Source organism: Salvia hispanica, chromosome 6 (genome assembly GCF_023119035.1).
Source record: "Salvia hispanica cultivar TCC Black 2014 chromosome 6, UniMelb_Shisp_WGS_1.0, whole genome shotgun sequence".
NCBI lineage: Eukaryota > Viridiplantae > Streptophyta > Magnoliopsida > Lamiales > Lamiaceae > Salvia > Salvia hispanica.
In genome coordinates, this window is record NC_062970.1 from 605,476 (window position 1) to 629,868 (window position 24,393).

General features: G+C 37.5%; 1 protein-coding gene and 1 long non-coding RNA gene across 7 annotated transcripts; one reads left to right on the forward strand and one right to left on the reverse strand.

The window, feature by feature from the left end:
• The first annotated feature begins 2,336 nt into the window (after nt 1-2,336).
• Nucleotides 2,337-4,268, forward strand: LOC125192109. The gene is made up of 3 exons (XR_007171304.1): nt 2,337-2,494; nt 3,521-3,654; nt 4,015-4,268. It is a non-coding gene; the product is annotated as an uncharacterized LOC125192109 (long non-coding RNA).
• Nucleotides 4,269-5,711: 1,443 nt separating this feature from the next.
• Nucleotides 5,712-11,187, reverse strand: LOC125195712 (DNA-directed RNA polymerases I and III subunit rpac1-like). Of its 6 annotated transcripts, XR_007171780.1 has the most exons (13): nt 11,004-11,187; nt 10,719-10,904; nt 10,015-10,144; nt 9,812-9,931; nt 9,488-9,702; nt 8,770-8,865; nt 8,551-8,644; nt 8,271-8,384; nt 7,642-7,789; nt 7,330-7,436; nt 6,285-6,363; nt 6,048-6,181; nt 5,712-5,933 (listed from the first exon to the last, which is right to left on the reverse strand). XR_007171780.1 is itself a non-coding variant. In XM_048093884.1 (10 exons), the coding sequence occupies exons 1-9, from the start codon at nt 11,130-11,132 to the stop codon at nt 7,686-7,688; spliced, it is 1,188 nt and encodes a 395-aa protein (XP_047949841.1). In that variant the 5' UTR covers nt 11,133-11,187; the 3' UTR covers nt 7,223-7,436; nt 7,642-7,685. The 6 variants fall into 6 exon arrangements, 1 of the variants encoding a protein (XP_047949841.1); XR_007171778.1 differs by having other exon boundaries at nt 5,712-6,181; nt 6,285-6,291; XR_007171776.1 differs by having other exon boundaries at nt 5,712-6,181.
• Nucleotides 11,188-24,393: the final 13,206 nt, after the last annotated feature.

Genomic DNA, 24,393 nt, shown 5'->3' on the forward strand with positions numbered 1-24,393 from the left:
GATCGTAACCAACGAACATAAACCCACCAAAAGTAACATCAAAACAACCAAAAAAATTCACGAAACACACTACGCGTTTTATGGAATCATCGAAACATGCCAGAAGCAAAAAAAAGAACTTTAAAAGCCAAATAATAACATGTAGTGCAAAATTTCTCAACTTACACTGTAATTAATCATACACACGTAAACATGTATTGTCAGGTTATCAAAGAATTACAGTTGGACAAAACAAAATGAGACAAAAGGTTCACCGAAAATATGAATTGAGAAATCAATTCAAAATATATGCATCACCAAACAAAATGAGACAAAAGGTTCACCGAAAATATGAATTGAGAAATCAATTCAAAATATATGCATCACCATACTCAGAACTAATATATAAATTACGGCAACAAAAATATATCAACTATGGCAACATATAAACTACAATTATGGAAACCGCCAAAATTCCAAAGCAATAACATATCGATTTGCGTGCAAAGCAAATAACCTTGAATTGAAAAACTCAATTATTTATCAAAGGAAAATCACGACATATTCATGAATTATAAATTGAAATTCAGATTGTCCCTATTTCTCAAAAGTGGCGGCCGTATCCAACAAGGATATTACGTTCATTCTATTCCAAAGTTTTGACAGAGAATTATATCATTGACAATCAGAAACTCTAATATTAAGAAATTTAATTTCTTCCAAAGCACAAACAATAATATGAAACCCTAATTCTCCTTTTCCAATTCTCAGAGAATCATCAATAGAGTGGCTCTGATACCACTTGTTGTAATAATTGAGTGAACAATTATATAAAGCTCTCTATGATGATTAACCGAGAACGACGGAGAAGGAGCATAAACTGTAGAGCGGAAGCGTACCTTGATCCATCTAGTACTATGGAACATAGGGAGTACTACATATGATATAGTCATTTTTTATAATTTGAAACTTTAAAAAAGTATTAATAATTAAATAATTGGATGTAAATGACTATGATTATTTCATTGAAAACGAAATACTAATACAATCACTTTGGATGATAACATGAGGAAATCAAGTATATATGTATGTAGTCATTTTTCAAATTTAGAATTTCATAATTATTCGATAATAAAATAATTGGACGCGAATGACTATGATTATTTCGTTCGATGATAATAACATTAAGAAATTAAAAATATATTTAATTTACAAATTTAAAAGTTATTTAATAATAAAATAAGTAGATGTGAAGTACAAAAATATGATTTCTTTTGATGATAACGCGTAAAAGTTAAGTATATTTGCATGAGTTGTTTTTATAACTTAGAATTTTAAAAATTATTTAATAATAAATTAAGTGGATGCGAATGAATGTGATATTTCATTTGATGATACCACTTATAAATTCAGTATATATATATAGTCATTTTTTAATTTAAAAATTTTAAAATTATTTATTAATAAAATGATTAGGTTTGAATGACTATGATTATTTCGTTTGATGATAACATGAAGAAGCTAAGTATATATGCATATAGTCAAATTAAAAATTTTATAGTAAAATATATGCATGAAGTATTTGATAATAAAGTAATTAAATGTAAAATAGTATTATTATTTATCTACAGAATCAAGTATACACGCATGTAGTCGTTTTCATAAATTTAAATTTTATAAAGTATTAATAATTAAATTGTTAGATATGAATGACTATGATTATTTCTTTTCACGATAACACTAAGAAATTAAGTGTATATTCACGTAGTCGTTTTCAAAATTTGAAAATTTAAAATTATTCAATAGTAAAATTGCCGAATGCCTATAGTTACACTTTATTTTTATGATAACACTAAAACATTAAGTGCATATGCATGTAGCCATTGTTATAATTTAAAATTTTTAAAAATTTCAAATATAAAATAATTGGACACTGATGACTTTAAAAAATTCAGTATTTTGTCAATGAGAATGCTTTTATTAAATTTTTAAAAAGTTAATTCTATGATATCTTACTAAAATATTGTACTTTTATAGTAATAAATTTTGTAACATCCTAAAGAATGGGTTTAGATAGAATTATATCTGTCAGACTATAGAATAGTAGATAAAATCACCAAATTAGAGTTTTTATATAAAATAAATTATATTCTTTTAATTATTTTGTAGGGCACGACATATTATATGTTGTTGGACATTTTTTTAACTTCAAATGTTGTCTTGGAAATAGAGAAAATTCTAGAGACCTTGAGAGAATTATGGATTTAATGTTATAATGTCATTTGTAATAGCATGCAACCACAAATATTAAAATATTGTATAAACATTAAGACAATTCCGCCCTCCTCATTCAGGAAAAATAAAATAAAATTCGGCAGCCTCCTTCTCCTCTACTTCAAGCATATGTTCTTCTACATTTCTTGCGTTTTTGGGCAAATTGAATAACAGATCGCGCAACGAGAGGATGATCGGGGTAGCTCTTCGCTTCTATAACATTCTTATGCCTAGTAAATGAGTAAGTATCGAGTTTTAAGGGCTGGAATTTTCTGACTTCTTGAGTATGGATTCGTATATTGTTTATTCGTTGAGTCACCGACGTATATGTAACGTTGGAAGATTGTTGAACACATTTTGGCGATTGAATCAAAGGTTATAGCAACTTAGCTTAGTTTGGCATGTTACAATATTAAAGTTGGTCTACAAAGTTTGTTTGGAGTGTAGAAGAGTAACACAAGATTAAATAAAATTATGAAACTAAGATTAGTATTAAAACAATGATGCTCTGTTTTTGTGCTCCCTGTTACGAATTGTTAAGCCTATTTAGAGTGGCTAAAACTTAGACTTAACCATTTTGATTTTATCTTTGATGAGTCTAAACGTTCCCTAAATTTTTTTGGAGAATTTAGGAGTTTATTTACTACATGTTTAAATTGTTTGAACAATACCATCATAAACTGTCGAAATTCTGGTAAACTGCCCTATTTGTATGTTTTATTAGAATTATTTCGGACATTTTCTCTACAGGTAAAATCTGTTGAATAATTTTTAAATTAACAATTTAGTGTGCATCTGTCCTGAGAATTTTATGATGAATTAAAGAGTATAGATACAACATATCAAAATTAGTTCGAAAATGTTGTCAGAAACTATCCGAAATTGATACTGTGGCTGAATGAAGATACTCCCACCGTCCCAGATAATTTGGGGCACTTTGACCCGGCACGAGTTTTAAGAAATTTAATGGAAAGTGAGTTGAAAAAATTAGTGGGACGTGGGTCCTACTTTTAAAGAATTAGTTTTATAATAAAATTAGTTTTAATTTATGCTAATGCATTTTGTCAACTTATTACTTACTTATTTTAGATAAATGCAATCCGAAATTCTTAATGAAGAGTAGTAAAACAATGAATTTTAATAAAAAAATCTCTAGATTGAATTTAGGAGTAAAGGCAATCAATTAAGTAAAATGAATCAATCCAATCCCTATATATACCTCTTATCTCATTATTTGACCAATTTTTTCAAACATTCTATCCACTAGACATAGTCAATATGGGTTTTCGGATCTCGGTCGAATCCAAGGAGCTTTGCAGCCACGGCAGCTTTGAAGTCCACAGCGACTCTCCCGCCCGAGCCTGCACCATTGTTAGCCCCATGGGAGATGTCGTAGCACTGGTAATGAATCGACCAGCGTTATACCTTTATTTTAAGAACAAATCAAAACTTCATGATTTTAGTAGCAATTATCCATACTGAAAAATGCATGATTATTAAGCCCCTACTAAACTATTTTTCAATTGTATAAATTTTTCGAATTCATGATATTTTATGTGAACTATTTGCAAAATCCTTTATTATCTCAACAAAACATAAAAATAATTTTCACAAAGTTTCAAACTCAAAATTTATTATTATAGTACTATAACCATTATCAAAATAAATTTATGCATCCGACCCTGCTTTGGCCCTATTGCATGTAAGAACGTGCAATGTTGGATTTTCGGTTGTGACAAAAAATTGTTAAATTATTGACAGATTGGTGTGAATAAGGAGTTGCAACGATTGATGAAGACAAGAAATTAATATATCATGTGGAAATAAGGTTTGGTTCCGATCAAGCTTTTGTTTTTGGAGTGATTGCTGTTCTTGACTACATAGATGATGGATCTACAAGATGTTGACCATTGTTACAAATTTATTTAAATAATTCTTATTAATCAATCTGTTTTTTTTTTCTCCTTTTGAAATATTAGTCAATCGACGTTTCGAAAGGGAAAAAATTTGTTTGAGATTCGTTTGTATTTCATGTATCGTTATTTTATTTTATCAGAACACATGTCGAACATATCGATATTGGTGAATGATTGGATATGCACTATGCGTTTGTAGAGCTAAGTATGTTAGCTACGTAACGCAATTATATGATGTGTACGTTTCATATTTGTCTTAGTCAAGGACTCAAGAAGGATTGGAAATTCAGCAACTATTGAATAAAGGAGATTCTTGTATCAAAAGTGATTGGTTCATTATATAAATATATTATATAGTACTCCACAAATCTTGAATGTATACAATTTTATCATGACTCGTCACGCACCCTTGTTTTCCATATTTTCCATGTGCTAAAAAGTGTTAATTTTCAAGATGGATAGGAGTATTTATTTTGTTACAAGAATGTAGAAAAGGGAGATAAAATGAGTACAAATAAGTTATTGAATGTTGATGGTGATGAATTTAGAAAATAAAACTCGTGGGGTTGGCAATAGGCGATGCACGATTCTTGCTGAGCATTTGTGAAACAAGACCCAAAGTGTGTATTGTTCTTTAATCAAAATAATTTAATATAATTGAATGAAGTCAAAAAAACATTTCTCTCTCACTTTATTTGGGCCGAAGGCGGAGCTGCCATGGGTTGATGAGAGACTGATGGGGTTTTCCGACAACAATCATGAGCTGGTGGTAGGGTCAGTCGATCCTTCGATCCCGTTAAATCCGTACCTCAAATGTTAGATGTCTTTATAATGGATCCACTAACCTCTAGTGATGATTGAGGCAAATAGTTAAAGAAAACGGAAAGTGATGCAGAAGTTGAGAAGTTTGAATTTGCACGCACCAGTACTGAATTTACTCGGAAAAGGAATATTGTAGATAATAACAAGTAGAAAATTATAGTAGTGGTCATACTCATAGTAGTTGGAGTGAATCACAAAATTGTCACTAACTTTACCTACATAAATTACATGTTTAAAGTCCAACTTGAAAATGAATGACTTGCTTTCCGAGATGCTTCACTTAGAATAGTTGAGAACAATGACAAACTCAGACATTTCACGATGCGGGAGTCCATAGGCCTCCTATGTCTCCACGTAGCTTTGTCCCTGGTTCAGAATGACATTAACACTAGTTTTATCAATCTTCTCACACAGTCGGGCCGGAGCACCAAAACATAAAATTATGGGTCGACCTATGCCTACATTCCATACAGAGAATCCGCTTTTCGCAAAAAATTCAGTTGGGCCTGACAGCTAACATCTTCCCAAAATCTAGCCTGTCTTGACACTTCTATGCACTGCGCCAATTGAAAGATGATTCTTTCTTTATATGGATAAATAAATCCAACTTTTTAAAAGGCTGCGTCACAAAATGAACTCGAACTCAAAACCTTTAGCCTCGAGAATTAACCACTAGGCCAAGTAAAGTTTGTATTTACATATTTTGGGAAGTGTTGAGACTTAGAGTAAATTTCCAAATTTGTATTGACAAAATGAAATACTTCAACTATTTGATCTGCAGTTAATCTTGATATGTATCAAGTCTCGACAAACAAAACTGGTAAACTCTGCAAAATATTGCAGTTTAGCTTTGGATCTTCTTCTCAATGGGCTAGTCTTTCGTTTTCCTCCACCTCCTCCGCTTTCTTTTTCTATACGAATCGGCTTGGGTTGCTTCTATCACTGCAATTTCTCAGGTATATCAATGCAAACATGTTGCTGCACCAGCAAACCACTCTAGCTAACCGAGACGAATACTGTTCGCATAATTAAAAAAGCGCAAATCACGGTGCCCACATAAAGGCCACATCGCAGAACTGATTGCCTCGTCCTGGAGCTCAGAAAGCCAAAGTAGTGCAGCAAAGTGACCCAAAGCCAAAGTAGTGCAGCAAAGTGACCCCTAGAACGGATTCGCCATCGAGAAAAAACACCTGATACAGCAGAAATATTGTAACTACACTTCTACGATTCCAATGCATCATCAAGCAAAGAAACACAAGAAAAAATATTCCAAAAATCAGTTGTATGACCTACCGGTAGGCTGTTTGGTAGAGCAAGAACCATAGAGTCATAGAGACATGGAAGGAACACGTCAGAAATCTCTTCAACAGATCTGGAAGGTACGCGATGAAATAAACCGTAGATAATTTAATGTTACACTATGAACTCTTTTATACACATAAACCATTTCATACATGTAGGGGTAAGCAAGGTACATATAATGACAAGTAAATTATAATGTAAAATTACTTCTTAATCCCTATTATGGCAATGTCATTATGTCTCTAAATCAGTTTCCTTAAAAAAAATCAAAAATTGGATTCAGGATTTCAAATAATGGCTTATTAACTCGTAATTGTGAAATTAGGATTTAATTAGTATAAACGCACCATGATTTTGGAGTTTCATAGGACCTTGAGATTCAATTTGTCAAGGTCCTCTAGTATTTATTTATTTTCTTATCTAATTCTTAGACTAGGCTTCTTCAAATTCAAGAACCATCCCAAGGAAAGGAATTTGGGGACATATAGACTATTGTAAATACAAAAATATGACCAAGAAGAGGCACATTCATCGGCACAGGTAAATCTGTGACCTTTGAATTGAGACTGCAAAAGAAGACAGCTAATTTTGATTATTGAAATTTAAAGGACACAAAAAGGAATTATTTTTTCAATTTCATTTTGCTGTGTTGTGGATTGCATGTAGAGAGGGGTTTCTCCCTTGGTGGAGTGACACATACAATAAGAAAATCAAAAATCCAAATCAAAATGCCTAACACAAACTCTTGTGATTTAGTCAAGAGTCCATTTCCCAACCAAACTACAGCAAATAGGTCAGACCATAAACCAAAGGATGTTTTTCCTCAGACAAACCACCAATCCTACAGCAAATTCATGATGTAGAATAATCAATACCAAATTTCGTTTGAATTTGCATAACTGTTCAAAACATGCTAAGAGAGTCTGAGATGAGAAAAAGGTAAAATGCCAAACATATTCATGCAAAGATGTTCCTAAAATATAATACTGTGATTTAAGAATCTTTGGAAAATGCTTATCTAATTGAAGCAAATTACATGGATATATTTGTCTAGCAGTATCTGCTCTTCACATGTGATTTTCTGAGGATTTAACATTCTTTAATTCATGAGCCCCAAAAGTTCATATTGTACTCTTTTCCTGGCTGTCACATAACAAAATAAATTAGAGGTTAGACATTCGGCTCTTAGTGAAGACAGCTCCAAGTTTCACATTTTAATTTCATAACAGAAAAAAAACCTTTCTAAATAGATGTATGAGAATTCTCAGTTTTTCTAATCTGCCAGCAAAATGGAACTCAAATTGAAAACCCATTAATACTGTCTTTAGAGTGAACAGAGTATGCTTACAATATACTTTGACCGTCCCTGAAAAACTTTCCTTCCTAGTTGCCTCACGAGACCTCACTTATCACTCGCTCACACTTGTCTTCCAGAATCTTCACAGCTTCAGTGAACAATACTTCAGGGGGCAGTGCTCCCGTAGATTCAATTTTAACTACAGAAGTAGGAAATAATAAGAATCATAAGGTTCTACAGACAAAAACACTAGAAACATAATTATCTAAGCTTTATACAATTAGAGTGTAACTGTATTCTACAGTAAGAGATTGATGTTATCTGATGCAATTAGAAATTGTGCATAACCCAATCCTACAAACTATCAAATAGGGATGAATTGAAGAAGAGAAGTATAAGCAAACAAGTTAAAAACAACGTTTCATAGAAATGTTGAATCAACATTTCTATGTTTAATCAACTGTCAACCTGCTTTACTCAAATGTTGAATTTCTTCATGTTGTTGCAGCTCAGGTGGTACAGATTTAACGATTATATGTTGTCATAGAAATTAATTGGTATACCCAGGAAAGAGAGCCATGATAAAGTTCCACATTAAAGTCCTACAGTGGAAATAAAACCAAACTCCTACTACAGCCACTATATGAGAGGGATTTTAACAATCTCAAATATATACTTACAAATGAAATGATCTTTTACTCGCCGAACTGCCACAAGCTTTTTCCAATCACCTTTGATGCATTCACGGCAGAGGGTACAAGATCTAGGGCGTGCCACTGTTGCTCTTTTACAACCTAATTGACAGCAACAATAACCTAATGAGTAACAACTTACAAAAAATCTACCTGATGGACAAGACCCATACATCTGGAACAATCTAGTAGTGCAAATAAGTTCCAACACGGTTCACTAAATATGAATGATAAAGAACATCAGCTCACAAGTTAGAAGTCGCATTACCTTTACCAATATCTTCAATGTCAAACACTTTTTTAGGACATTTCTTGACAAGTTCTTCAGCCTTTTCATCCACAATTTCTTCTAACAAAACAATCTGCACATTTACAAATTTTGTGTAGTGTTACACTCTTACTCTTATTTGTTAAGTAAGATAATTTAAAGAAATGATTAAATTTTTTTAGAAGTAGTATGTCTAGTGGATATAGAAAATTATTATACCTCAGGCAGCATCCTGTACCAAGCAGTGCCTACAGGTGACCACTTAGCATGTGTCTTGCCCATTCCTTTCACAGCATGCGCTTCCAGCTCAATTTCCTGCACGGGTGGGATATTATTCCTAGAAACTGGAGTATTTGGGCTGCTTAGTGTTGCTTGTACAAAATGAGCTAACCCAAACCACTCCTTAGTTTGAAGTTTGAACGTAATGAAACCAATACCAAACTATAATGACGAAAGTGAAACAAATGGTTGTGATGGTACTAGTAATTATATATGTACCAAGGAGATGGGGCAGCGGGGGTGGGGGAGGGGTGGGCAAGTAGGGAGTGGGGAATCAAAATATGAAAATTGGGGAAAGGGAATCAATTAAAAATAACCAAACACCAATATGAAGGTGGCATGCTTGAGTACAATGAAAGCATTACAAAACCATACAAGAAACAATCAGTCAGTTGTATAAGAACCTTTGAGTAGAGTCTTTATGCTCTTTGTATCACAGTGTAATCATGTATCAGGGGTTCTCATAGTCATGTGCAAGAATTGCCTGAGCTACTTCAGAGTTCAGATTATAACAAAGATAAGTTATTTAACACTTGTACTAATCAGTCAATTGTCATGATTTTACACTTGTACTAATTAGACTATTTAACAAACACTCAAAGATTCACCTTAATCTTTGCTTAAAAGCAAAAGATCATAAATATCAACACTACAACACCTGTTTGGGTCCAAGTTTGGCAAGAAGTATATTCCCATGCTTGGCGGCTATTGGGTTGTTTGCAAATTCTGGCATGGAATCCTGACTACAACTGAAAGAAGTGTAAGTTTTTGGTTTTGATGTCGAATCTTGATTTGATTTCTCTGTACTCAGTTTGATCTCACTGCCATTGGGCAACCACTTCAGTTTCTTGGACCGCACTTTTTTATATAGTTCTACAAATGGAAAGACATTAAGATTGCATTCTAAGAAATAATTTTACATAGAAAAAACGTTTAACATAAGATGAGAAATATTTTTCAGTGATTGGGCATTGAGTAGTACCATCAATATATGGCCCCTCTTTCTTTCCAGTGATTGGGCATTGAGTAGTACCACCCCCCTTCTCATTACGTGCATGGAGTTTAAAAACAATGGTATTTTTCTCATTCGGTTCATCCTTTTCTGGAGAAGACCTAAAAGCATCAGACATCATGACTGACAAACTGACAAATGAAATCAACTAAAGAATAGTAAGAAATCTTAACCTGACATATAATTGAAGTGTCTTGGATCAACTTTAAGTGGGACAAGACCCAGTGTGTGGGAGAGCACCTCGTCTTGAACCACTGAGGTGTTTTTTGCAATAAAAACCTTTTCAATAGCCATGGTGGGGAGCTAGACCAGAGAGAGATCCGCCATCAGCCCACCCAAAATTTTTTAAAGTACTATATACTTATCTCATTGGACCAAGTTCATATAAGAAACAGTGATCAAGAGATGAAAGAAAACTACTAGATACAACACATTCAGCATTACACCCTAAACAAATAAAATATTTGGAACCAGACAATTATATCTAGCACTTTAAACATAATCAATTACTGGTACAATATTCACAAATTTACCACCCTTCATATGTCAAACTCTTCATCTAAACCAGAGTCATGAATAAGTAAGCTCATATTACACCGTCATCAACTTCAGTACATTTCTCTGCTGGAACAAGATAACTAGCACAGAATCGATGGTGATCACTGCATAAATCCCAGTAACCAATACAATTATTTTTAATGATAAAAACTATGATATTATAAAGCAGAGCAAATCCAAAACAATGATATCCAAGTGCAGGAGAATATCCATACATTGCTTAAATAATAAACTAAAGAGTAAACTCCAGATTATAGAACAACAAAAAATTTCTTCAATTAAAAGAAAACAATCACTAAAAAGCGCAATCAACTCGCACCTCAGCTATCAGGATTCTTCGCAGAGCATTCGCAATAGTAACATCAATACCAGTCAAATCGAACTCCATGTCATCCTCCGAGAGACTAATCACTTCAACCTTAAAATTTTTGCGAAACTCCGACAGTCTCAAACTGTTATCCACTCCGATCGACGCATACGCACCCGAGTATTGGATACTCTCGGTCTTTGATGCCAAAATTAAAAAAATGCATGGATCAAATTAACTATCGAAAAGAAATTTAACAACAATTGGTATGAAAATTAGGGAAGAAAAGGTGCACACGTGAATTGGGGCATCGGAAGTGCAAGAGACGCGGGTCCTCTGCAGTTCCAAATGCGGCGGCAGCTCTCCTTTAGGGAGATCAGGCAAATCCCACACAGGAATTTTCTGTGAACTTTTCCCAGAAGACATTTTGTTTCCTCGTAGGGAAGGAACAGACGTGAATGATTTAGGGTTTTGCAGAGAATATTAATTGGAAGGAGACGGGAATGTTTTAGGGTTTTGCGGAAAATATTACTCCCTCCGTCCACGAAAATTTGTCCAGTTTTCCATTTCCGTCCGTCCCCCAAAATTCTTTTACCATTTTTGGTAGTGGACCTCATATTTCACTAACTCATTCCTACTCACATTTTATTATAAAACTAATACTCCCTCTCGTCCCATTAAAAATGCAACGTTTTCCTTTTTTGATTGTCCCATTAAAAATGAAACGTTTCCTTAAATGGAAAACAACTCTATCTCTACTTTTTCATCTCTCTTACTTTACTCTCTCTTCATTAACTCACAAAACAACACTGCATAAAATCCCGTGCCGATTCTCAAATGTTGCATTTTAAGTGGGACGGAGGAAGTACTTTAAAAGTAGGACCCACAATCCACTAACTTTTTCAATTCACTTTCCATTACATTTCTTAAAACCCGTGCCCGGTCAAACCGGGACGAATTTTCGTGGAAGTTCCATTACATTTCTTAAAACCCTTGCCCTGGTCAAACCGGGACGAATTTTCGTGGAAGGAGGGAGTAATTTTGTTTACATATGTTGGTTGGGATATGCACAGGAGGTTAATGGACCTCGTCTGTGGGCCCGAAGATACATCAACAGGTTATTGGGCCTGGTCTGAGGGCCCAATTTATTCATTATGCAACATCAATCTTTCCCCTGTAATTTCCAATTTGGGGGGATTTTACAAATGGTACAAGCCAACTCACAATTCCATTTATTAGCCAATAGATTAAGTGACACAATACATTTTATACATCAAATCCAACGGCTAAAAGAATTTCACTTATTTGAAAAGCTGATTATATCACATCATTTTCATATATAAACATCAATTGTATGTACATACAACTCTAGCAATTGCTTTGAGAGGATTTCCTCCACCCCATAAAAAAGAGGATTTTCACATCAAAATAAAGAGGGTTTTCACCTTAAAAAAAAAATAGGGAGAACTAAAATTTCGAATTTGAAACACTCAAAACTTCTCTATAAATACCATATACACAAAAATACATGTATTTATATATTATTGCACCTATTACACATAAATGGCAAAATAGAGAATAGATGCAATCCTCTTGCATCTTCTTCTCACACTGCACAAAGAAAAACAAAGGGAAAACTCAAAACGAGAAGGCAGCAGAAATACATGTACATTTTATGTGGTTGTATTAACAAATTAGTAATACCTTCAATCGGTACCTTCTGAGAATTTTTTGTTCTTTGTAAAGGGAGATTAACCAATTAGCAGGACGTCCCAACTGCTGGCAACTGCTTAATTTAAAGATATAAAGATATAGTGTATAAACATCAACGAAAAACAGAAAGTAAAGACTTATTAAAGAATAGGAAGAAGACAACATCATTACAGGTTAATTTTTTTTACCGCAATACATAAAATTATAAATGTTAAGAGATATTTTTTTAAAGTTCATGCTTTGACTGCAATTGTATACCTTCTATCAAGTCACACCATTTTTTCTTCAAATATATTCTATGCATTGCAGCTACAAACAAGAACTGCAAAAGAAGAGCAAACTCAAAAAGATAGGAGGAGAGAAGATGAAGAAGACTATAAAAATCCACAAAAGAAAAGGCATTAAACACCAGAGTAGATGAGGGAGAGACGTATCAAATGTAAAAAATGAATTTCGCGTTTAGTGACATCACAATTGAATGAAATTTTATCAATAAAGACTATTATTCTTTGAAGAAACTTTATAATGGTGTACTAACATAGAAAAACACATAAGTAATTTGGCGGGGAATTAAGGAATGCTTTAATATTTTTACCCAGCAGTAAATAACAAAAACTCTAATAATAAAAATAGACTTTTGTGTTTAATCAATCACATCACTCATGTCAGAAAGCAAAGGCATCTTAGAGATGAAAATTGCAATCCTCACTACACTTATGTGGATAAAAAATAAAATTGGCATGGAATAGAAATCTAGATAAAAATATATAAGAATGAGTGAAAAAAAAATAAGGACCACTTAAAAAAATTAAGGGTAATAATAGTTGGGAGCAAGACCATTAGTTTGTTGGTATTTCAAAATTTCATGAAATTAAATTACAAGGATTGAAGATTAGAGATGCATAGAGTTGAAATAAATTGATAATAAAGTGATGTATAATCTCTCAATATGACAATATGAAATCAAAATGACAAGACAATAAGGGAAATTGGTCATTTCATAAAGTAAATATTTTTCCATGCCAAAATTGCACAAGAGAAATGACAACAGCAACCATCAATGATTAAAGGCGGCTTTTCTATATAAAGGATAAAACCCTCACAATAATCTTTCTAGAAAAGCAATATTTATACCTTTCCGAGACAGCAAATAACCAGTGGTATATAGGCTCCTTCATCAAATGATTATGGTCCGACCATTATTCTGAAAAATAAAGATTTTGTAGAGGATTGAGAAGAGAAGAGTGAGTTGTAGAAGAAAAAATGAGGGTTTGAAAATTAATGATTTGGTAGAGGATTGAAGAGGCAGAGGATGATATTTTGTGGAGGATTGAGAGGAGGTGCCGCATGATGTTTTGGAAGAAGATGTAAGAGGTGTATTGTTGCATGCATGACTACACATGCCTTCACATACATGCATGCAACATAAGTATGCTATCTTCTATTCAATAAGCCGTGTTGGATCAATAATTAGCACATGCTTCATCCTAGCTGGCATGTTGAGGTGGCGGTGACGTGGGAAGGGCGCGAGATATGAGAAGCGCGGGATATAAAAGAGGGACCACAGTCATTCTTTACGTGTGTTGTTTTGTGATTGTTGTTGTGCTTGGATCGTGGATCTAAGGCATTTATCTCTGCATTTCCTTACGCATTTCTCTTGTAATGTTCATGTTGATTACCCAGTAATATAGTTCCTATTGCTGCAATTCGTTTTTGTGTTGTTGATTATCGTTTGATTCACTAAATTGTTGGTGGATTTGAGTGTTACGAGCTAAGATAGGGAAATCTCGGGGAAAAGCTGCAACAATTGGTATCAGAGCGTTCGATCTCCGGACGTCGGAACCGTAACACGAGGGGCGAAAATGGAGAAGAAATTGTTGGAGGCGATGGAGCAGAAGTTGAGTGAGATCGTTGAGCAGGCGATTCAAGCTCAGGAAGGGAAGTTTGTGGAGTTAGAGCAGGCGATTGCTGCAATTAGTTTGCAGAATCGGAAAAACAAATCAGTGGTGGACGGTGAAGGAAGTAGCGACGGTAATTGGGGAGAGTCGGGCAGATCCACACGCTATGAATTTCCGAAATTCGATGGAAATGGTTTCGAAGGGTGGGTGATGAGAGCTGAGTACTTTTTCAAAGTAGCAAAAGTGCCGGAGGATGAGCGGGTACGAGTTGCAGCGATTCACCTCGAGGGTAAAGCGATGCAATGGCACCGTGGTTTTGAAAGTTTGCACGGGGATATGGCTTTTGCGAGCTGGCCCTGTTATGCATCGGCTCTAGCTGCTCGATTTGGAGCTCATGCATATGAGGATCCATTGGCTGACCTCAGAAATCTCAAGCAAAATGGGACGCTGCATGATTATATGGATACATTTGATGAATTGTATCCGAGAGCTGGTATAAGGGAGGATCAGGCGTTGAGTTTCTTTCTATCTGGGTTGGTTGATGAGTTACAAATGCCAGTGAGGATGTTTAGGCCCAAGGGATTGGCAGAGGCTTACTCCTTAGCTAAACTACAAGAGCTGACTGTGAGAGCTTTAGGAGTGAAATCAAAAGGGGGACAGAGCATTGTGCAAGCTAGTAATAGCTATTATTCAAGTAGCAAGCCCATGGCTGTTACAGCTACTACCAAGTCAGCTGGAAATATTAGTAACTGGAGTGGAGGAAATAAGGACAACAATCGTTTTGGCGGAATAAGGGCAAGCACCAATCTGTCACCAAAGGAACTTGATGAGAAAAGAGCAAAGAAAGAGTGTTTCTGGTGCACTGAAAAGTTTACCCCAAATCACCAATGTGCCAAGAGGAAATCCTATGTCATACAACTGATTGAGTTGGCTGAGTTACTTAGGCGTGAGGAGGAAAAAGAGGAAAGTGAAGAAGAGGCAGGGGAGGAGAACTCTGAGTTGCAATCTGAGTTGCAACTGTCCTTACATGCTGTCTGGGGAAAAGATGGACCTCAAGTAATGAGAATCAAAGGATTGTGTCAGAAAAAATTAGTGAAGATTCTGATAGATACTGGAAGTACTCACAATTTCTTAAGTGCTAAGGTGGCTAAGAGACTTAGCTGTGAACTCAGTCCAGTGAACTCCAAGGCTGTTGAAGTGGCAAACGGTCAGATTCTGCAGTGTAACCAGAAATGCAACAATTTAGTGTGGGAAATGCAAGGATCCGAGTTTCAAGCTGAGGTTTACATTATTTGTTTGGAGACTTATGACCTGATACTCGGGGGAGAATGGCTATCTACCTTGGGAGAGATTAAATGGAATTTCAATAAGCTTAGCATGGTTTTTGAAATGTCGGGTGTAGAGGTGAAGTTGCAGGGGGAATTATGGTCGCCAAAGAGGGACCAGCTTCACTGCTTACACATCCTGAATCAGCAAGAAGTAGATGTGAATGAAAGGAAGGTGAGTCAATGGCTGCCCTATGTGGAAGGTGAATTTAGTTGCTGTTATGATGTTAGTGTGGAAGAGCTATGGCCGGGCATGGAGCTCATCTTAGAGGAATATGCAGGGCTATTTGAGGAACCTAAAAACTTGCCTCCACAGAGAGAGCAAGACCACAAAATCATTCTGAAAGAAGGGGCTGATGCAATAAATATGAGGCCTTACAAATATGCAGCTCAACAAAAAGATGTGATTGAAGCCATGATTGATGATATGCTTAAAGCTGGGGTGATCAGACATAGTGAGAGCTCGTTTGCAAGTCCTATAGTTTTGGTTAAGAAGAAGGATCTCTCCTGGAGAATGTGCGTGGACTATAGAGCTTTAAATGCCATCACTGTGAAGGACAAATACCCCATACCAATAATTGAGGAGCTCCTTGACGAATTGGGAACAGCTGCCTGGTTTTCTAAGGTGGATCTAAGATCTGGTTACTGGCAAGTGCGGATGCGACCAGAGGATGTGTATAAAACTGCTTTTAAAACTCATTCTGGTCATTATGAGTTTCTAGTTATGCCCTTTGGGCTAACAAATGCCCCAACCACATTTCAAAACTTGATGAATACAGTCTTTCGTGAGCATTTGAGGAAATTTATATTAGTCTTTTTTGATGATATTCTGATATACAGTAGGAGTATGGAGGAGCATGAACATCATGTGAGAATGGTGATGGAGTTAATGAAGAAGCATTGTCTGCTAGCCAAAAGATCTAAATGTACCTTTGGTTGCAAGAAGGTAGAGTACCTTGGCCATGTCATTTCAGACCAAGGAGTAGCAACTGATGGGAGCAAGATTGAAGCAGTGAAGAATTGGCCTCAACCTCGAACAATCAAACAGGTTCGGAGCTTTTTGGGTCTCACTGGTTATTATAGGAGGTTTGTGAACAATTATGGTGCGATAGCGAGGCCCTTGGTGGAAGTGATTAAACGTGTTACGTTCAAATGGACTGCAGAAGCACAAGATGCCTTTGAGAGGCTGAAATCTGCCATGACCACTGCTCCTGTATTGGCCTTACCTGATTTCTCTAAAGAGTTTGTTATGGAAACCGATGCCTCAGGGGTAGGTATTGGAGCAGTTTTAATGCAAGATAAACACCCTATAGCCTTCATCAGTAAGGCCCTATCTCCAAGATACCAGACTCTATCCGTTTATGAAAAAGAGTTGTTGGCGATCTTAATGGCAGTGAGGAAATGGTATCATTACCTGCAGAGCAAGAGATTTGTGATCCTTACTGATCACCAAAGCCTAAAGTACTTGATAGATCAGAAGCTTACTACACTCACTCAACAAGCTTGGATGACCAAGTTAATGCAGTTTGATTATGAGATTAGGTACAAGAAGGGCATTGACAACTCAGTGGCTGATGCCTTATCCAGAGTGCCGGAAGTGGTAACTTATGCCCTGACTTTACTGGTTATTCCACTTGAGCTGATTGCAAAAATCAAAGACTCTTGGCAAAATGACCCTCAAATCCAGCAGATTCTGACTGACAAACAGAAAGATGAAGAATCTCACCCAAAGCTTAGTTGGAGCAAGGGTGAATTAAGGAGGAAAGGCAAGTTAGTGGTGGGAAATGATTTGCAGTTAAGGGCTCAGATATTAGCCATCTTTCATAATTCAGCCTTGGCTGGACATTCTGGAGCCTTGGGTACTTTCAAAAGGGTCTCTGCTCTACTCTACTGGCCAAAACTGAGGAAAGATGTTAGAGAATTTGTCAGAGTTTGTGTGACTTGTCAAAGATACAAGCCTGGGAACACTTCTCCAGCAGGGTTGTTACAGCCACTCCCTATACCTGCTGCAATATTCACAGATTTGACCATGGATTTTATTGAGGCCCTACCAAGCTCCCAAGGGAAGGATACCATACTTGTGGTGGTGGATAGACTCAGCAAGTATGCTTCACTTCATGGCCCTATCCCATCCCTTCACGGCTAAGAAGGTAGCAGAGGTATTTCTGGACTCTGTTTTCAAATTACATGGTATGCCGATTAAAATTGTGAGTGACCGTGGAGCCATTTCTGTGGGAGCCTTCTGGAGAGAATTCTTATCTATGTTGGGAGTTGAGTTAAACTATTCTACTGCTTATCATCCGGAATCGGATGGCCAATCTGAAGTGGTTAACAGGTGCTTGCAATGCTACTTGAGATGCACAATTGGTGAGAAGCCTCACTCATGGGTCCATTGGCTTGGCTTGGCTGAATATTGGTATAACACCTCTTATCATTCCAGTATTAAGATGACTCCATTCAAGGCTTTGTATGGTTTTGAACCCCCACTCCATGTTCCCTATCTTCCCGGAGATTCAAATGTGGAAGCTGTAGATTTGGCTTTAAGAGACAGAGAAGAAATGATTGGAATTCTTAAGAGAAATGTGCAGAAAGCGGCTGACAGAATGAAGAGGCAGGCTGATCATCATAGGAGTGATAAGGAATTTATGATAGGAGATTGGGTGTGGCTTAAGTTGAGGGATTACAGGCAGAAATCGATCAAGGGGCAACATCACAAGTTTGAACCAAAATTCTTTGGCCCTTATCAGATAGTGGACAAAATCGGGAAGGTTGCTTACAAGTTGAACTTGCCTTCCTCTGCCACAATCCATGATGTCTTTCATGTTTCTTTACTGAAGCAGACAGCTCCACCAATAGGCCCAGTTACTGACCTTCCTAATGTATCCCACATCAATGATGTTGTGCCTCAAGCAATTTTGGACAGGAAGATGGTGAAGAGGCATAACCAGGCTGTGACTAAATGGCTAATTCATTGGGCTGGGAAGTCTCCGGCTGATGCTTCTTGGGAGTTCGCGGATGTGATCAAGGAGAGATTTCCTTGGTTCCTTGAGGACAAGGAACCTTAAGGGAGGGGTATTGTTGCATGCATGACTACACATGCCTTCACATACATGCATGCAACATAAGTATGCTATCTTCTATTCAATAAGCCGTGTTGGATCAATAATTAGCACATGCTTCATCCTAGCTGGCATGTTGAGGTGGCGGTGACGTGGGAAGGGCGCGAGATATGAGAAGCGCGGGATATAAAAGAGGGACCACAGTCATTCTTTACGTGTGTTGTTTTGTGATTGTTGTTGTGCTTGGATCGTGGATCTAAGGCATTTATCTCTGCATTTCCTTACGCATTTCTCTTGTAATGTTCATGTTGATTACCCAGTAATATAGTTCCTATTGCTGCAATTCGTTTTTGTGTTGTTGATTATCGTTTGATTCACTAAATTGTTGGTGGATTTGAGTGTTACGAGCTAAGATAGGGAAATCTCGGGGAAAAGCTGCAACAATTGGTATCAGAGCGTTCGATCTCCGGACGTCGGAACCGTAACACGAGGGGCGAAAATGGAGAAGAAATTGTTGGAGGCGATGGAGCAGAAGTTGAGTGAGATCGTTGAGCAGGCGATTCAAGCTCAGGAAGGGAAGTTTGTGGAGTTAGAGCAGGCGATTGCTGCAATTAGTTTGCAGAATCGGAAAAACAAATCAGTGGTGGACGGTGAAGGAAGTAGCGACGGTAATTGGGGAGAGTCGGGCAGATCCACACGCTATGAATTTCCGAAATTCGATGGAAATGGTTTCGAAGGGTGGGTGATGAGAGCTGAGTACTTTTTCAAAGTAGCAAAAGTGCCGGAGGATGAGCGGGTACGAGTTGCAGCGATTCACCTCGAGGGTAAAGCGATGCAATGGCACCGTGGTTTTGAAAGTTTGCACGGGGATATGGCTTTTGCGAGCTGGCCCTATTATGCATCGGCTCTAGCTGCTCGATTTGGAGCTCATGCATATGAGGATCCATTGGCTGACCTCAGAAATCTCAAGCAAAATGGGACGCTGCATGATTATATGGATACATTTGATGAATTGTATCCGAGAGCTGGTATAAGGGAGGATCAGGCGTTGAGTTTCTTTCTATCTGGGTTGGTTGATGAGTTACAAATGCCAGTGAGGATGTTTAGGCCCAAGGGATTGGCAGAGGCTTACTCCTTAGCTAAACTACAAGAGCTGACTGTGAGAGCTTTAGGAGTGAAATCAAAAGGGGGACAGAGCATTGTGCAAGCTAGTAATAGCTATTATTCAAGTAGCAAGCCCATGGCTGTTACAGCTACTACCAAGTCAGCTGGAAATATTAGTAACTGGAGTGGAGGAAATAAGGACAACAATCGTTTTGGCGGAATAAGGGCAAGCACCAATCTGTCACCAAAGGAACTTGATGAGAAAAGAGCAAAGAAAGAGTGTTTCTGGTGCACTGAAAAGTTTACCCCAAATCACCAATGTGCCAAGAGGAAATCCTATGTCATACAACTGATTGAGTTGGCTGAGTTACTTAGGCGTGAGGAGGAAAAAGAGGAAAGTGAAGAAGAGGCAGGGGAGGAGAACTCTGAGTTGCAATCTGAGTTGCAACTGTCCTTACATGCTGTCTGGGGAAAAGATGGACCTCAAGTAATGAGAATCAAAGGATTGTGTCAGAAAAAATTAGTGAAGATTCTGATAGATACTGGAAGTACTCACAATTTCTTAAGTGCTAAGGTGGCTAAGAGACTTAGCTGTGAACTCAGTCCAGTGAACTCCAAGGCTGTTGAAGTGGCAAACGGTCAGATTCTGCAGTGTAACCAGAAATGCAACAATTTAGTGTGGGAAATGCAAGGATCCGAGTTTCAAGCTGAGGTTTACATTATTTGTTTGGAGACTTATGACCTGATACTCGGGGGAGAATGGCTATCTACCTTGGGAGAGATTAAATGGAATTTCAATAAGCTTAGCTTGGTTTTTGAAATGTCGGGTGTAGAGGTGAAGTTGCAGGGGGAATTATGGTCGCCAAAGAGGGACCAGCTTCACTGCTTACACATCCTGAATCAGCAAGAAGTAGATGTGAATGAAAGGAAGGTGAGTCAATGGCTGCCCTATGTGGAAGGTGAATTTAGTTGCTGTTATGATGTTAGTGTGGAAGAGCTATGGCCGGGCATGGAGCTCATCTTAGAGGAATATGTAGGGCTATTTGAGGAACCTAAAAACTTGCCTCCACAGAGAGAGCAAGACCACAAAATCATTCTGAAAGAAGGGGCTGATGCAATAAATATGAGGCCTTACAAATATGCAGCTCAACAAAAAGATGTGATTGAAGCCATGATTGATGATATGCTTAAAGCTGGGGTGATCAGACATAGTGAGAGCTCGTTTGCAAGTCCTATAGTTTTGGTTAAGAAGAAGGATCTCTCCTGGAGAATGTGCGTGGACTATAGAGTTTTAAATGCCATCACTGTGAAGGACAAATACCCCATACCAATAATTGAGGAGCTTCTTGACGAATTGGGAACAGCTGCCTGGTTTTCTAAGGTGGATCTAAGATCTGGTTACTGGCAAGTGCGGATGCGACCAGAGGATGTGTATAAAACTGCATTTAAAACTCATTCTGGTCATTATGAGTTTCTAGTTATGCCCTTTGGGCTAACAAATGCCCCAACCACATTTCAAAACTTGATGAATACAGTCTTTCGTGAGCATTTGAGGAAATTTATATTAGTCTTTTTTGATGATATTCTGATATACAGTAGGAGTATGGAGGAGCATGAACATCATGTGAGAATGGTGATAGAGTTAATGAAGAAGCATTGTCTGCTAGCCAAAAGATCTAAATGTACCTTTGGTTGCAAGAAGGTAGAGTACCTTGGCCATGTCATTTCAGACCAAGGAGTAGCAACTGATGGGAGCAAGATTGAAGCAGTGAAGAATTGGCCTCAACCTCGAACAATCAAACAGGTTCGGAGCTTTTTGGGTCTCACTGGTTATTATAGGAGGTTTGTGAACAATTATGGTGCGATAGCGAGGCCCTTGGTGGAAGTGATTAAACGTGTTACGTTCAAATGGACTGCAGAAGCACAAGATGCCTTTGAGAGGCTGAAATCTGCCATGACCACTGCTCCTGTATTGGCCTTACCTGATTTCTCTAAAGAGTTTGTTATTGAAACCGATGCCTCAGGGGTAGGTATTGGAGCAGTTTTAATGCAAGATAAACACCCTATAGCCTTCATCAGTAAGGCCCTATCTCCAAGATACCAGACTCTATCCGTTTATGAAAAAGAGTTGTTGGCGATCTTAATGGCAGTGAGGAAATGGTATCATTACCTGCAGAGCAAGAGATTTGTGATCCTTACTGATCACCAAAGCCTAAAGTACTTGATAGATCAGAAGCTTACTACACCCACTCAACAAGCTTGCATGACCAAGTTAATGCAGTTTGATTATGAGATTAGGTACAAGAAGGGCATTGACAACTCAGTGGCTGATGCCTTATCCAGAGTGCCGGAAGTTGTAACTTAAGCCCTGACTTCACTGGTTATTCCACTTGAGCTGATTGCAAAAATCAAAGACTCTTGGCAAAATGACCCTCAAATCCAGCAGATTCTGACTGACAAACAGAAAGATGAAGAATCTCACCCAAAGCTTAGTTGGAGCAAGGGTGAATTAAGGAGGAAAGGCAAGTTAGTGGTGGGAAATGATTTGCAGTTAAGGGCTCAGATATTAGCCATCTTTCATAATTCAGCCTTGGCTGGACATTCTGGAGCCTTGGGTACTTTCAAAAGGGTCTCTGCTCTACTCTACTGGCCAAAACTGAGGAAAGATGTTAGAGAATTTGTCAGAGTTTGTGTGACTTGTCAAAGATACAAGCCTGGGAACACTTCTCCAGCAGGGTTGTTACAGCCACTCCCTATACCTGCTGCAATATTCACAGATTTGACCATGGATTTTATTGAGGCCCTACCAAGCTCCCAAGGGAAGGATACCATACTTGTGGTGGTGGATAGACTCAACAAGTATGCTCACTTCATGGCCCTATCCCATCCCTTCACGGCTAAGAAGGTAGCAGAGGTATTTCTGGACTCTGTTTTCAAATTACATGGTATGCCGATTAAAATTGTGAGTGACCGTGGAGCCATTTTTGTGGGAGCCTTCTGGAGAGAATTCTTATCTATGTTGGGAGTTGAGTTAAACTATTCTACTGCTTATCATCCGGAATCGGATGGCCAATCTGAAGTGGTTAACAGGTGTTTACAATGCTACTTGAGATGCACAATTGGTGAGAAGCCTCACTCTTGGGTCCATTGGCTTGGCTTGGCTGAATATTGGTATAACACCTCTTATCATTCCAGTATTAAGATGACTCCATTCAAGGCTTTGTATGGTTTTGAACCCCCACTCCATGTTCCCTATCTTCCCGGAGATTCAAATGTGGAAGCTGTAGATTTGGCTTTAAGAGACAGAGAAGAAATGATTGGAATTCTTAAGAGAAATGTGCAGAAAGCGGCTGACAGAATGAAGAGGCAGGCTGATCATCATAGGAGTGATAAGGAATTTATGATAGGAGATTGGGTGTGGCTTAAGTTGAGGGATTACAGGCAGAAATCGATCAAGGGGCAACATCACAAGTTTGAACCAAAATTCTTTGGCCCTTATCAGATAGTGGACAAAATCGGGAAGGTTGCTTACAAGTTGAACTTGCCTTCCTCTGCCACAATCCATGATGTCTTTCATGTTTCTTTACTGAAGCAGACAGCTCCACCAATAGGCCCAGTTACTGACCTTCCTAATGTATCCCACATCAATGATGTTGTGCCTCAAGCAATTTTGGACAGGAAGATGGTGAAGAGACATAACCAGGCTGTGACTAAATGGCTAATTCATTGGGCTGGGAAGTCTCCGGCTGATGCTTCTTGGGAGTTCGCGGATGTGATCAAGGAGAGATTTCCTTGGTTCCTTGAGGACAAGGAACCTTAAGGGAGGGGTATTGTTGCATGCATGACTACACATGCCTTCACATACATGCATGCAACATAAGTATGCTATCTTCTATTCAATAAGCCGTGTTGGATCAATAATTAGCACATGCTTCATCCTAGCTGGCATGTTGAGGTGGCGGTGACGTGGGAAGGGCGCGAGATATGAGAAGCGCGGGATATAAAAGAGGGACCACAGTCATTCTTTACGTGTGTTGTTTTGTGATTGTTGTTGTGCTTGGATCGTGGATCTAAGGCATTTATCTCTGCATTTCCTTACGCATTTCTCTTGTAATGTTCATGTTGATTACCCAGTAATATAGTTCCTATTGCTGCAATTCGTTTTTGTGTTGTTGATTATCGTTTGATTCACTAAATTGTTGGTGGATTTGAGTGTTACGAGCTAAGATAGGGAAATCTCGGGGAAAAGCTGCAACATGTACTTATATAGGTTGTTGGTTAGAAACCCTAATAAAATCAGAGGAAGGCGCCGCCTCTCCTTTCATGAACGGGTTCTTTTACAAATTAGGGTTTATATTGGGAATAAATTTATTTTATAATTAATCAGAATTGAAAATCGAAGGGCAATCACAACAAATTGATGCACAACGGCTCTTTAATTAGATTAGTAATATCATTGGAAGAAGACCCTAATTACTATAAGCATAAAAGAAATGGGGCTTATTACTATTTCTAGTATTTAATTCAAAATTTTAATTTGTTAGATTCATAACAGGAGTTTAGCTCTTTGAATTTATTAGTCCCTTTC

What these genes read in the sequence shown, in the direction of transcription:
- LOC125195712 (XM_048093884.1), bottom strand. Translation starts at nt 11,132, where the DNA reads ATGTCTTCTGGGAAAAGTTCACAGAAAATTCCTGTGTGGGATTTGCCT. An exon ending in AGAGGGGCCATATATTGATG is followed by an intron (nt 9,703 to 9,811) that starts GTACTACTCAAT and finishes TTCCATTTGTAG; the next exon opens with AACTATATAAAAAAGTGCGG. An exon ending in CATTGAAGATATTGGTAAAG is followed by an intron (nt 8,385 to 8,550) that starts GTAATGCGACTT and finishes GCTGTCAATTAG; the next exon opens with GTTGTAAAAGAGCAACAGTG.